At 40.0% G+C, this 14,954-nt stretch overlaps 2 protein-coding genes and 1 pseudogene across 6 annotated transcripts; 1 reads left to right on the top strand and 2 right to left on the bottom strand.

Moving 5' to 3' along the window:
* On the bottom strand, nt 4,305-12,322 carry LOC104779809 (putative F-box protein At4g10190). 3 transcript variants are annotated; one of them, XM_010504196.2, is made up of 5 exons: nt 7,270-7,590; nt 6,928-7,165; nt 6,553-6,690; nt 5,988-6,266; nt 4,305-5,900 (listed from the first exon to the last, which is right to left on the bottom strand). In XM_010504196.2, the coding sequence occupies exon 5, from the start codon at nt 5,359-5,361 to the stop codon at nt 4,408-4,410; it is 954 nt and encodes a 317-aa protein (XP_010502498.1). In that variant the 5' UTR covers nt 5,362-5,900; nt 5,988-6,266; nt 6,553-6,690; nt 6,928-7,165; nt 7,270-7,590; the 3' UTR covers nt 4,305-4,407. The 3 variants fall into 3 exon arrangements, with proteins under 3 accessions (XP_010502498.1, XP_010502499.1, XP_010502500.1); XM_010504197.2 differs by having other exon boundaries at nt 5,988-6,131; XM_010504198.2 differs by lacking the exons at nt 6,928-7,165; nt 7,270-7,590 and adding an exon at nt 12,161-12,322 and having other exon boundaries at nt 5,988-6,690.
* LOC104779810 (putative F-box/FBD/LRR-repeat protein At1g22000) lies at nt 7,675-9,593 on the top strand. 3 transcript variants are annotated; one of them, XR_766600.2, is made up of 4 exons: nt 7,679-7,879; nt 8,149-8,931; nt 9,035-9,178; nt 9,258-9,593. XR_766600.2 is itself a non-coding variant. In XM_010504199.2 (2 exons), exon 1 carries the CDS (start codon nt 8,157-8,159, stop codon nt 8,832-8,834), a length of 678 nt encoding a protein of 225 aa, XP_010502501.1. In that variant the 5' UTR covers nt 7,675-8,156; the 3' UTR covers nt 8,835-8,931; nt 9,035-9,074. The 3 variants fall into 3 exon arrangements, 1 of the variants encoding a protein (XP_010502501.1); XR_766599.2 differs by having other exon boundaries at nt 8,145-8,931; XM_010504199.2 differs by lacking the exon at nt 9,258-9,593 and having other exon boundaries at nt 7,675-8,931; nt 9,035-9,074.
* LOC104779808 overlaps nt 12,552-14,954 on the bottom strand; it is a 5,229-nt pseudogene continuing 2,826 nt past the window's right edge.

The raw sequence follows: 14,954 nt of genomic DNA, 5'->3' as shown, positions 1-14,954 counted from the left end.
TCAGCACGATCAGATCTCAGATAAAACCGCAATTGATCCCAAAACACCCGCTGGTCTCAATCCGTGACTGAGACGAAACGTCCCACGAAACTGCCAATATCTACTAGAATATTAACTCAAATTCACTTATGTAAAAAGGAGAGTGTATGATTGTACGAAACTCCCTTAGCTACAACCCTACCAAAACTCAATACCTTTTGAAACGATTTGACCAGTCGGATCCTCCTTCTCCCAAACCCTGACGATTATGTTCCTTCTCGTTTTATCTAATACAAAGCTTTGTTGATCTCTTTCTCATTTTCCTTCACACCAAATCAACCAAGGCTCTCTATCTCTTTCTCTCAGACTCCCAATGTCGACACTCCATCAAAAAAACAAAGAGGCAACACTTTTAAAAACAGTCTAGGGCTTTTGGTTTAATCTAATTAAAACAAGAATTTGATTAAACCGATAATGAAACCGAAATTAATTAAAATCCACTCCTTTGATTTATTCAACACAACCCAAAATATAATTCCGGAACACGGATGTTACAGCTATATTCCGACAATGGTGGCGAGTTCATCGCGTTGCGTCCGTTCCTTACTGAACGTGGTATCACACATCTCACGACACCACCGCATACACCGGAACATAATGGTGTCTCCGAACGGAAACACCGACATATTGTTGAGACCGGTCTCATCTTGCTCACCACCGCTTCTATGCCATTGGGTTATTGGACATATGTCTTTGCTACGACTGTGTATCTCATTAACCGCATGTTAAAACCGGTGTTAGGAAATGAGTCTCCCTATGTGAAGTTATTTGGTCAAACTCTCAACTATAGCTATTTTCGAGTCTTTGGGTGCTTTTGCTTTCCATGGCTTCGACCATACACAGCTCATAAACTTGAAGCTCGCTCCGTCACATGTGTTTATCTTGGCTATTCACTCACCCAGAGTGCATATCTTTGCTTGGATGAAACAACTGGCCGAATTTACACTTCACGGCATGTTCGGTTTGAAGAGGCTCAATATCTGCTTCTCCTGAACTCGTCTCCCATATGCGTCCAACTACCATACCGTTTGTGACTCACCGTTTGTGACTCAGCCGCTCGTGTCTCCAACACTCTCACCACCCCCATGTTCTGATCCTCACCACGTTACTCCACCATCACCATCTTCACCACCGCTAGCTTCGGTCTCCACCGCTAGACCCTCGTCACCTGCAACGCTTCCACCTAGAGGTGTCAAATGGGTCAGCCCGTGTCCATGTGGGCCGTCTGCAGCGGGCAATTTCTATTTTCTGAACTGCAACGGGCCGGCCCGCTAAGCCCGCAGATGTAAAAGTTATGAAATTAATAAAAAAATATATCAAAATAAAGTAAAAGTAATAAATAATAATTTTAAAAAATAATTTGAAATAAAATCAATATTTATATTAATTTTTATAGATGTTTTAATTTTTTTACATTAAATTATTTATGTTACCACATACTTTTAAAAGATATATATTTAAAATTATATAAAAATAGTTATATATCTATATTAAATATTTATTTTTATTTAATATTTGAAGACCGTGGACCTACCCGTCAACCCACGGGTATAACCTGCTAAAACCCGCAATCCGTTTGGGCTAGGCCCACAAAGCTCGCTTTTTAACGGACTTAATATTTAGTGTCCATGTCCGCTCCGCTGAGGTACTATTTGGGCTAGGCCCGCGGGCATGGAGCCTGCTTGACACCTCTACTTCCACCTACCTCGTCTACCTCATCTTCACACATGGGCCTTAGCCCATCTACCGTCCCACATCCACCTTCCCCTTTACACAGTCCATCAACAGAACCCATAAGACCTACCTCTAATCCATCGTCGTCATCCTCATCACATCATTCGCTGACTCGTCAACCTACACCATCACCTTCTCCGCCACAATTGCCACTAAACATTCATCCCATACAAACACGAGCCAAAAACCATATTACCAAACCAAACACTAAATTTTCTCTCACTACCATAGCCACCAAACTTCAACCTGTAATCCCAAACACGGTTACGATAGCGTTGCGGGATCCTCAATGGCGACAAGCTATGTGTGATGAGATTAATGCTCAAACACGCAATGGTACCTCGAATTGGTTCCTCCACATTCATCTCAAAACGTCATTGGTTGTAAGTGGATCTTTACTCTCAAATATACAGCTAATGGTGAGCTTGACAAGTATAAAGCAAGACTTGTTGTGAAGGGTTACAAGCAGCAATATGGGCATGATTATACCAAAACGTTCAGTCCTGTGATCAAATCCACTACTATTGATGGAACAACCAGAACAAAACAATTGTTTTTGCGAAGAAGAAGATACGGGTAAAGAAAATTGTGAATAAGTGTTTGTAAAATAGAAAAAGAGGGATGGCCAAGTGTCAAGTGCCAGGAAGTGATGTCTGTCTTTGGAGTAGGAGAAGCAAACATGGATATCGCAAATGGTACCGCGACTTGCCACTCATACGTCTCATTCATTGTCCGTCCTTGGAGCAACCGGACCCCCGTGCTGAGATCCTTCACCTGAAAAGCAGTAGGAGAAAATTCCACTGTGACATCATTAGCATTACACAGCCAATAAACATAATAAGATTCTTTTTAACATTAGGAACATATAAGACATCCTTCAAAAGAAGAGAGCGAGATGGTGTAAGGAGTAAAGCAGAACCAGTGTGTGAGATCGGTAAACCAGAACCATTAGCAATGGTCACTTCCTCACCGCCAATGTAGGGCTGATGCAAAGCTAAATTGTCAGGTCCGAAGTTAGGTGATGTGTAGCACCACTGTCCAGCATCCAATTTCCCGCATTATAAGGTTGAGCAACAGCCATATGTGCACGCAGTTGCCATGGTGGATAGGCGGAGACGGAGGAATTGGTTGAGCCAGACAAGAGACCGTGGAGATGGAGTTGGGAGCAGCGACGAGCACTATGTCCATGAATCCCGAAAATCTGACATTTGCCTTGGCACGGACGTGGAGTGTACTATGAGCGGTTTGATGGTTGATGTTGATGCCAATTGTTGTTGTTGTTGTGACGGTTGTTGTGGCGTCCATTGTTGCGGAAGTTGTTGTTTTTGTGTTGTTGCGATAGGAGACAACATGCGCAGTGATAGGAAGAGAAGAGGCAACAATGACTTTGGTAGCAAGCTTGGACTCAAAGTTAAGGAGTTTCTCATACACTTTCGTCAACGACGGTATGTTGTCACGACCTTCAATCTAATCCACCATCTTCTTGTAGTCATCAGGAAGGCCTTCAAGGATGAACTCAATTTGAGACTCATGTTCCACCGGTTTACAGTGGTGAGCAAGTTGATCAAAGCGAGTCGTAAACCTTGATAAAACTCATCAATCGTTTTAGTCCCCTTCGTCCAATGCTTCAGTTGTGCCCGTAGTTGTTGAACATGGCCATGACTCGGGTTGGCATAGGTGGAGGAGAGAGTGTTCCAGATGTCAGCAGCCATGATCGCCTTGGAGAGGAGAGGCTAGACAGATAGGGAGATAGCACCAAGCAGGACGCTTTAGATCAATCGATCTTGACGCTTCTAGAGCGTATATGGCTTGATAACAACATCGACGGTTCACGTCGCAGGAGGGACGGGGACAGATTCGTCAACATACATAGCAAGATCGTACTCGTTGAAGAGGGCAAGAACTTGACGGCTCCACATGAGAAAGTTGGTCGAGGTGAGCTTCGTCACATTCGACATGTTGAGAGTCAACAAGACAGGAGAGGAGGAGACAACAATGGTCTCAGAAGCGGCGTCCGGTGAGCTTGTAGCAGACATGATCGGAGGGTGAGAACAGAGAGAGAATCGCAAGGAAGAAGAAGAAGAGAGGAGGCGGCCATTAAAAAAAAATTTAGGTTTTTAGGTATCGTGTTAGCTCTGATGCCATGTATGAAAGAATGCTTAACTATCATTTCATTTAGGACTTTACAATATATAGGAGATTGACGTAAGTAATTAGGTCCTATAGTTATCTCTCTCTTACTGTGTGTCTATCTTGAAATCTTTTAGAATGGTTCCTTTGAATAAATCAACAAAGACCCATACAATATAGGGAATAGCCAAGCCAAATACCCTATAAATCAACAAGTTTTTGAGGATCATTCAACATCTAAATATCACAGTTGACAAACATAAGTGTCGTCACTGGTCTTGATGGCTTATATAAACGAAACCAGAATATAACTTTTCATGATCAAGACAAATATTTATGCTCTCGTTTGACAAAAACAAAACCAGCATTAGTAATTATAGAGTAGCAAAATGTACCTTTAATTAAATATCACGAAAACCATGTGAATAGATAATGCATAATTAAACTGGTGTCACAATATTATTACAAGTCACGTGATTGTTGCTTTCTTTGCGCCTGGCCTAATTAAGAACCTTGTTGGATTTGAGCTAAGGTTGGAACATAACAGACGAGTAAGCATTTAGATCCTGCATCATGATGATCCACTCCCATGTGTTTATCTTTTCCGAAAATGTGTAAGAAGCTGTTTGAGTTCTGTTGTCTACCAGGACACACTAATACGTTATTCTCCGGATCGGCCAAGAAATTCATCCCACTACATAATATAAGCTGGCGATAAATCGACCGTTTCAGTGTTAGGAACTTGCTCCATGACATGGCTCCGGTACTCTCAATCTTAGTTGCTATCCATACATGTGTATCATTGTAAGGATATCTCTTACCTAACAGACAAAGTTTATGCTCTTCTCTAGTAACTGATAAAGCCATAAAATCATAAGAAAAATCATCAACTGGAAGAGACATACTTTGGAATCTCTCTGTTGAGAAATCAAAACTTAATAAGAAATCCTTTTGCGAGTCTGGAATATGACTAGAGGCAAGCCAGTAAGTATTTACATTCACAGACATGCCACGATGCATCAACCAGTGAATGGACCAGTCGCTAGTCTCACCCACAACCCTCCAAGAATGAGAGGTAAAGTCATAGATTTCGTACTCAACTAGGCATTTAAGTATACCAGTTCCATGTTGACGAATCCTCAAGATTTTGTACTTGTTGGAGGAGGAGGATTTACCGAGAGCGTAGTAATTATATTTCTTCAAGGAATGGCCTACGGGGTTGTTCATCCACCTGGTTTTTTCACCTGAACATGGATTCCAAAGCACAAGTCTATCGTCCTCGGTGGTGCATAGCAATATGCTGTCGCAGTGAAATACTTCACGAATATCGACTTCTTTAGGAGAAGTAGAAAGAGGATCTTTGAGACTTAATTGTCTTGTTACCTTTACAACGTTGTTTTCGTCTTGAACTCCACTGAGATCAATACTCGCTGAATAAACCCTAAAATCAATCAACATGATGATCCGAGACTTGTTCGCAGGTCTCTTATATTTTGTGATAAGAGCGTTCCATCCTTTTGAGGTACATCGTCCAGATCAAAAGCCTTGGGAAGCCTATAGAGTATCTCTACCAGCAAATCCTCCGGAAGATCTATTATGTTCCTCCTCTTCATCACTAGCTCTTTAAACAGAGAGTTTTTAGATAACTTGGAGATATGATACCGTGCAACAAAAGTTTCAAATCGGTTGCTCAGATATAATAAAACCCTTGTAATCTAGTGCTGTGTGTGTATGAAAAACGAAAACCCTAGTAATCTTGTGTGCCTCACCGACTCACCTTCTATTGTGAGCTTTCTTCGTCCTAGATTCAGCTGAAAATTGGGCTTGTGGGCCTGCAATACTATAAGTAGCCGACGGCAATACGTACAAAGATCTTTGTGCAAGAAAAGGAAAAAAGGATAAATCTTCACTCAGTAGGCAGAGAAGAGATTTCAGGTAACAAGCACTCAGAGAACACTGGCAATACCACTTCTGGCCATGATATCATATTCTTTTTCCTGATAAAAAAAGCACACTGTTTAGCTAATTGCATTATCGCTGACACTGCAAATTACTAACATCATACATTATTACTGAAACCTTACTGCGAGGTGCTTCATAAAACTTGACGATATATTTATCAGATTCTTGAATCAGTATGTTTCCACCATGAAGAAAGGCTGACAAGGATCTCTCAGCTAGCTTCTCTCTACAGAAACGAGCTAACAGCCTCTCCTTAAAAGTGTTGCCTGCCAGTATAAGGACGGCGATGTATTTCGATATGGAACCAGCTCAAATAATAGTAAAAGAGCTCTCATTGCTAGTTACTGCTCCAAATTCTTAACCAAGAATTGTTATGTGTGACGACAAGGTTCGACTTTTGACTGGGAGATACATTGAATTATGAGCAAGCAACCAATAAGCTTATATACTAAAACATTTTAAAGGCTATAGGGAAACTGATTTTTGTTTCTTCTGCACTTTTTTTTTCCAAATTGGAGCAATCATCCTAGTCCTTCATGATGCAGGTGAAGTGTGTATGGAAACTGCTAAAATTTTCAAGTATTCTAGAAAAGAATATGGAGCAAGTGTGTGTTCTGCAATTTTTGCTATCTCCTGGCTAATGCGATATGGTTGATGCCGAAAGAGATATAAGTAAAACTCAAAGACCTGTTTGGTGCAGCCAGGGGTTTGATCTGCAGGGTAGAAGTAGAGAACAACAGGCTTCCCTTTATACTTTTTGAGGCTCACCGGCTTTCCGTTCTGATCCTTTAACGTGAAGTCTGGTGCAGCCTGTCCCTTGTTAACCTGCTGCCCACAAAACATCACAAAGAGAAAAGTTAAAGAGAGATCAATGATCACATGATGCAGCATCAGCTTAAGTCAAATGTGTGCAACATTTGTGCTCGACACTGATACAATCTTGAGCAGCAGAATGATATTCCTGCAGATGGTAATATCGCTATTTCTCAAACCCGAACACTATCTCTGCAGGAATCGTATATAATCCTTAAAAGTAACTGCATCTACTTGTTCCAAACTTACCTTAGGAACTGGTAAATGAAATGAAGTCACTCCACGTATTTGTATCGGTGTCGAGCACAAATGTTTTAGTTGTAGGGCCTATATATGCATTGAGGACCATATTGACCAATAACAATGTAGATGGTACCGCCCAATCCATCAGTTACCACATCCCTAAATGTGAATGTCCCATCTATTTAGGCATATATAGAATCTTCCTCCCCATCGAAATTGTACTTATATCAACATGAGAATGCACCTGAATATTGAAAGAACAACTCATTATCATTGGTCCGAAACCAGCAAAAATGTTAGTGATGAAATATCTATCTCTTTTTTATTTCTCCGATATAAGACGCTTACGAGATCAATGCTCCGGATATATTAAATTCCTTGTCTAGACGAGGCAAATGTGCAGCTGCCAACTTCTCCCAATGCAGTTGAGTTGAGAAGAAGCCCAAAGGAAGTTGGCAATGAAACTAACTAACACAACCCGCCCATAACTCTGCTTCCCCGCCGCTTCTCTCTCTCTCTCTCTCTCTCTCTCTCTCTCTGCTTCTTTAAATTGGCATCTCCCTCCCTTTAGGATTTCACAAACTCCAACCTTTGGATTTTTGGAGTAGATCTCCGAGAGAACGCGGAGGGCAAAGCTGACTACTTTCTTTTTTTTTTTTTTTTTTAATTTTTCCTCTGTTTCTATATATTTTTAAAAAAATTAAAATAACGTTTTGAGGAGAGAGAAAAATGCTGGCTCACATCAAAACGTTATTTTAAACGCAAACGCAAATAGCAGCGTTCTCACCAATGTATTTTCGCCGCCGGCCGGCTTCTCTTGTGTCTCTGTGTAATATCAGAACAGAATCCGTCGCGCTCCTTCTCCTTCTCTTGTGTCTCTGTTTTAACAGGGATTGGCCGCTGATTCGTTAACTTAATAAAGAAAACAAAAGAAGAAAAAAACAATCCTTTTTGTCTTGTAAGCATTCACACTCTCCTAAACCTCCTCTTTAGTATCTTTCTTCCATGAATCGCCTTTTTATGAATGATTTGTACAGTAGTAGTAGGTTGTTGTTTTGTTCAAGTAATTTCTAAAGGTTCAACCTTTATGCTTCGATTATTGTTATTGTTGTTGTTCCATCCCTTATTTGGGTTTCGATTAGTGTTTTCGTTAGAATTTGATGACCAACAGGTTTCAATCCTTTTTTTTTTTTTTTTTGCTTCTTCTTCTTGTTATGTGTTAGCTAGGTGAATGAATGAGAGACATGGAGGAGACTATAAAGATATGTGATTTATCCGACGATTTGCTATTGCGGATCTTAATCCTCGTCCCGGCAAAAGATGCGGTGGCCACTGCCATCTTGTCTAAACGATGGCGTTACATCTGGCAGTTGCTGCCTCACCTCACTTTCGAAGACGAAGACGACCAAGACAGCGAGAGCTTTGGTTGGTTTGTTGACAAGACAATGCAACAACTCCACAAGGCACCGTCACTAATATGCCTCGACGTCGAACTGGGTCCACTATGTCCTGTTGACGTAGATGTAACAAAGTGGGTTGACAAGGCAGTTAACCACAGCGTGAGATTTCGCTCTCCTCTAGACAGGAGAGCCCACAAGCTCATTTCTTTAACTCTGTCCAACCAGACCCTGGTCGATGTTTCTTTCCCGGATGCTAGCCTGCCATCTCTTTTATATCTGAAACTTGTCAAGGTGGTGTACAAAGACGAAGTTTCTCTTGCTAGGCTTTTCTCAAGTTCCCCTGTTCTCCGCGAACTGGATGTTCAACGACGTGATGAGGATGAATCATTGACAAACTTTACCGTCAAAGTGCCTTCATTGAAAGAATTTACTTATGGTAGGTTGAGATGGGGCACTTATAGACCTTATGGTGGTGGATTTAGATGGGAAGGTGGAGAATATGCTTTGCCTTGATGAGGTGTACATCAGCCATGATCCTAACCCTGATGGAAAGTTTCTGAGCTGTCTTTCTTCTGCCAGACTTCTCCGCTTGTATTTATCCGAATCAATGGTTACTATCATAATCTCTCCTTTGTTCCTTCCTTGTTCCTCAATTAAAGTCCTCAAACACTTAATAATAATCTTCTTTAATTTGTTTTTGTTTTTGTTTGCAGGTTGCCTGTTGTAGTAACGCCATTAATTTCTCTCGGCTCATAGATTTAATCTTTGTTACACAAAAGCCAGTACATTGGTTGGAACCTCTTATTTTTATGCTTCAAAACTCCCCTAAACTGAAAATTCTTACGATCGACACCCATGTTAGTGCCCTCACCATCCCTTCCTTCAATCTAAATGAATCAATTTACTAAATAAAACTAATGGTATCAACAATATCAGGGTTATCCCACATGTTCGTGGAACCAGCCGAGTACTATTCCCCAATGCTTATCGTCTCATCTAGAGATTGTTAGGTGGAAAAGATATCAAGGAAAAGAAGAAGATGAGTAACAACTAATAACATACATTCTCGCTAACTCCAAGCGTTTAAAGACAGTCAAGATACATCAGCGACGATCTTCAAGAGTGCCAGAAAAACGAGTTAGAATCTATGCCTAGGATTTCAGCATCATCTCCGCTTCTTTATTTTACCGCTAAAGCCGAGTGTGATTTTTAAGCTGGAGACAATTTTTTATTTACTACAGTCAGTACTGTAGATTATTATTTGGTTATTTACTCCCCAAGTCCCAACTAATACAACAAGCAAGTGTCTATCTTGAAATCCTTTAGAATGGTTCCTTTGAAGAAATCAACAAAGACCATACATTATAGGGAACAGCCAAGCCAAATCCCTATAGATCAACAAGTTTTAGGATCATTCAACATTGACTATCACAGTTGACAAACATAATCAAGTGTCGTCACTGGTCTTGGTGGTTTATATAAACGAAACCAGAGTATAACTTTTTGATGATCAAGACAAATGTATATGCTCTCGTTTGACAAAACAAAACCAACATTACTTATTATTAAATATCACGAAAAACATATGAATAGATAATGCATAAACTGGTGTCACAATATTATTACAAGTCATGTGATTGGTGCTTTCCTTGCGCCTGGCCTAATTAAGAACCTCGTTGGATTTGAGCTAAAGTTGGAACATAACAGACGAGTAAGCATTTAGATCCTGCAACATGATGATCCACTCCCATGTGTTTATCCTTTCCGACAATGTGTAAGAAGCTGTTGGAGTTCTGTTGTTTACCGGGACACAGTAACATGTTATTCTCCCGATCGGCCAAGAAATTCATCCCACTACATAATATAAGAAACTGGCCATAAAAAGATTCTTCCACTGTTAGGAACTTGCTCCATGACATGGCTCCGGTACTCTCAATCTTAGTTGCTATCCATACATGTATATCATAGTAAGGAACTCTCATACCTAACAGACAAAGTTTTTGCTCTTGTCTAGTAACTGATAAAGCCATAGAACGATAAGAAAAATCATCAACTCGAAGAGACATACTTTGGAATCCCTCTGTTGAGAAATCAAAACTTAATAAGAAATCCTTTTGTGAGTCTGGAATATGACTGGAGGCAAGCCAGTAAGTATTTCCATTCACAGACATGCCACGATGCTTCAACCAGTGAATGGACCAGTCCCTCGTCTCACCCACAACCCTCCAAGAATCAGAGGTAAAGTCATAGATTTCGTACTCAACTAGGCATTTAGAATAACCATTTCCATGTTGACGCATCCTCAAGATTTTGTACTTGTTGGAGGAGGAGGATTTACCGAGAGCTTAGTAATTATATTTCTGGAAGGAATGATCTATGGGTTTGATCATCCATCTGGTTTCACCTGAACATGGATTCCAAAGCACAAGTCTATCGTCCTCGGTGGTGCATAGCAATAAGTCGTCGCAGTGAAATACTTCGCTTATATGGACTTCAATAGGAGAAGTAGAAAGAGGATCTTTGAGACTTAATTGTCTTGTTACCTTTACAACTTTTTTTTTTTTTACAACGTCTTGAACTCTACGGAGATCAATGCTTGCTACATAAACCCTAAAATCAATCAACATGATGATATGAGACTTGTTCGCAAGTCTCTTATCTTTTTTAATAAGAGCGTTCATTCCTTTTGAGGTACATCGGAATCGTGCCAGATCAGAAGCCTCCGGAAGCCTATAGAGTATCTCTACCAGCAAATCCTCCGGAAGATCTACTATGTTTCTCCTCGTCATCACTAGCTCTTTAAACAGAGAGTTTTCTGCAGATAACTTGGAGATATGATACCGTGCAGCAAAAGTTTCAAATCGGTTGCTCAGATTTAAAACCCTTGTATTCCAGTATGAAAAAACGGAAACCCTAGTAATCTTGTGCTGTGTCTGTGCCTCACCACCGACTCACCTTCTATTGTGAGCTTTCTTCGTCCTAGATTCAGCTCAAAAGTTGGGCTTGTGGGCCTGCAATACTATAAGTAGCCGACGGCAATACTTCTGGCCATGTTATCATATTCTTTCCTGATAGCTGAAAACGCACACTATTTAGCTAATTGCATTATCGCTGACACTGCAAATTACTAAACATCATACATTATTACTGAAACCTTACTGCGAGGTGCTTCACAAAACTTGACTATATATTTATCAGATTCTTGAATAGAAGTTCTCCAGCGTGAAGGTGAGCGAGAATCAGACATTTCAGTTGACCCTTATGATTAAAAGTACTTCCACATGAGATTACTCCAGTGAGTTTTGTTGTAATACAGATCCTGCTGTTTTGTTGTATATTGGATTAAAATTATGATTTGAAGACGACTTCCAATTAATATTTACACGTCCTTGGTTTGACCTGTTTGCTTGTTGCATCTCTTTAACTCTGCAATAGAATTAACCAGTATGTTTCCACCGTGAAGAAAGGCTGACTAGGATCTCTCAGCTAGCTTCTCTCTACTGAAACGAGCTAACAGCCTCTCCTTAAAGTGTTGCCTGCCAGTATAAGGACGGCGATGTATTTCGATACTGAACCAGCTCAAATAATAGTAAAAGAGCTCCAAATTCTTAACCAAGAAATTGTTATGTGTGACGACAAGGTTCGACTTTTTGACTGGGAGATCCCTTAAATATACAGTGAATTATGAGCAAGCAACCAATAAGCTCAACCAGTAGCAGTTGAGCATAAGTTCCAAAACAGGTTGGTCTAACAAAGTAGCTAATTCCAAGAACGAGCTAGTTATTAGCCTAATTGTAGCAAACAATCTATATTATCAATGCAAGATTAGCGAAATGTACCTTGGCGAAGATTGAGCATTTGAGAGAAGATGAAGAGAGTGGAGAGAGATAAGAGGAGTGGGAGAGAGTCTGGAGCCAAAGAAGTTAGATTCTGATGATTTGGTGGGAACTGAGAATTGGGTTTTGGTCACAAGGGTCTTTCTGTGCAAAGTGGTGTGATTACAGAAAGTGAAAGAAGAAGAACAAGCAGCCATTTTTCTTACTCTATTTGGACGTCTCTCACCACTTTGAAGTGCAAAAAAGATGACAGATAGAGAAACATCCCACCACAGTCACAGAGATAAGATTTTTCTCTCTTCCAGATCACAACACACCAGTCTATACTAAATCAAGAAACAAAACACAATGAGAAAGAACCATTAAAATCGAGAATCAGAACTTGAATTGCTTTCTTTCTTTCAAATATCAATTTATGCAAATGATACAAGATTGAGACTACAGAACTATTGAGTAGGTAGTTTTATGAAGAGTACATAGTTCTACCTATTCTACAAAGCTTCTTGAAGCTTATGTTTTACAATCAGAATCAAGCCACTAGTTACCTATATCATAAGCTTGAGATGAGATTACGAGCTGAAAGGACAAAACTTTGTCGAAATCTTCAACGTGAAAAGCCGAATCTCTGCTATTATCGTCAAGGGTGTTTCATATAAGCTGTTGAAGAAATTGTTAACTGGGTTTTGTCTCTGATGTGTATGTACCTTAGTGCTACAGGATATTAGGAGACAAATTTTCTTGAGTTTTGATCTTTGTCAGCGATTTGGAGGAGGGATGAATCTTGGAACTTTTGACCTTCTCTATTACTGCTTTTCTGGTGTTTATGGTCTTCGTTGAGGAAGCTTTATGAGTTTGAACTGTTCCTGAAGTTTGGCTCCTTGGGAATCTTGGTGAAGTCATGCTTGTCAGTGGTACCTGCTCATGATTATAAATAGTGTCATACATCAAAGCTTCAGTACCCAAAATTATGACAAGTTGAGTCTTATAACAAGGTTTTTAGTTTACCTGAAAACAACCAACTTGTGGGTTCTTCTTGTGTTCTTCAGATGCTAAGTGAGTGTTTTGATTTGCCTTGAAGCCACAAAACAGTTGCCCTTTTTCAGCATCCTCTTTCTTGTTCTTTTCTTCTAGCTTCTTGAAGAACTAACAGATACAGACACAGCAAAGGAGAGCTTTGTTAAACTATTGTTCTACATAAGTCCTCTGATCTGAAACAGAAATAAAAAGGGGGTGTTCTATTGTTCTACCTCTTTCCTCCTTTCAGCCCTTTCATCACTTCGGAAGACGAAGGGAGAAGATACAGTGACAGACTTTGCTTTGGTTCTGCTTTGAATTAAAAGATTTTCACTGCTGCAATACATTAGATAAAAACATCCCATCTTATTTCACCATAAATCAAAGAACCAACACAAACACTTTCCATAAATCACCTCAAGCCATTGCAGTAAGTAATATAAGATAGTTAATTACTTCAACTACTAACCTATCAGAAGGTTGTCTTTGCACATTGTTGGGTATTTTGCATGAAACTGAACTCCCTACATATATGTTTTTCCTGTATTAAGAAACCATGTTAATCAAAGGGTTGAGTTAGGAAGTAATTATAGCACGCAGCGATGAATGTTACTAAAAATGGTTGGATCAGTAACCTCTTGTTTTCTGATAGCTGGTTGTTGAGAGGAGGACATTGGGGTAACGTGACAGCAGAAGCCTGCAGTATATGTAAGNGCAAAATCAATGTCTAGAACTAGAATCAAACCCTAAATCCAAGATTGTATCTTTTCAAATAAATTCCGAATCTTGAATCTAGTATGAAAAAAAGAATCGAGTACGGAAAAATCAAAACTTTATTTAAGAAACTGACCTGGTTGGTTTCATGAGATGAGAACTCTGCAGGCTGCGAGAAAGATCTCACAAGACAGACTGATTCTCCCATCNTGATGAAGTTGTTTCCTGTGTATTGGAGTTTCTTGCCAGTCTTTTTGGGACTGTTATGGTCGTCGGACGAGCAGAAGAAGCAAAGTTGAGTGACATATGAACAGTATTTGGACCTGATCTCTTCTTCTTGTCTGCTTTCCCTGCACTCTTAGCCATAGTACTGCTTCTAGAACCGTTTTGGGGCATCTGGACAATTTTTTTCTCGGTATTACCAGAAGGAGCACAGCTTATTGACATGTGAACAGGTTCAGGAGGGGATTTGCTTTGGTTCTTGGATACACTAATTGACGTTTTACTACCCGAGGATGACTCTTTTCTAGTGTTCTTAACTGAATCATCCAGTCCTATAACAAGGAAAGGTTCCAGTTTCGAACTCGTAATGCAGACTTTCGATCCGGAAGAACTAGAACGTCTTTCTTTGCTCAACAAAGTAGAATCCTCCTGAAAATCCCATAGACGTTTAGAGAGATACAAAACATGAAGTTGCAATGTGATAAAAAAAAATTGAATTTTGATGCATTACCTCATCAAGAGCATTGTCTTCAGGAACAATCACTGACTTCAAGTTCTCCACTTCACCAGTTTGAACAACAGAAACAACCTCAGCACTAGACACGTCTCCATGCCTAACTTCATCCATGGCCGTACCATTACTCACCACTACTTCTGAATCAACAAGAATATCTTTGAGTACTTCACATACAATCTCATCTTCTTTCGTATTAACCTTTACTTCTTCGATCTGCTTCGTCTGTGTTACTCTCCCAGCAGCTCGGTTCTTGAAATGAGCTTCAAAGAAAGCCTTCTTCTGAGCTACAGAACCAGGTTTAGTAAACCTCTCAACCTCTTCCAAGTAACG

Source organism: Camelina sativa, chromosome 4, assembly GCF_000633955.1.
Source record: "Camelina sativa cultivar DH55 chromosome 4, Cs, whole genome shotgun sequence".
NCBI lineage: Eukaryota > Viridiplantae > Streptophyta > Magnoliopsida > Brassicales > Brassicaceae > Camelina > Camelina sativa.
Note: the sequence above shows the minus strand (reverse complement) of the source record. Positions and strands in the feature narration are given on the sequence as shown.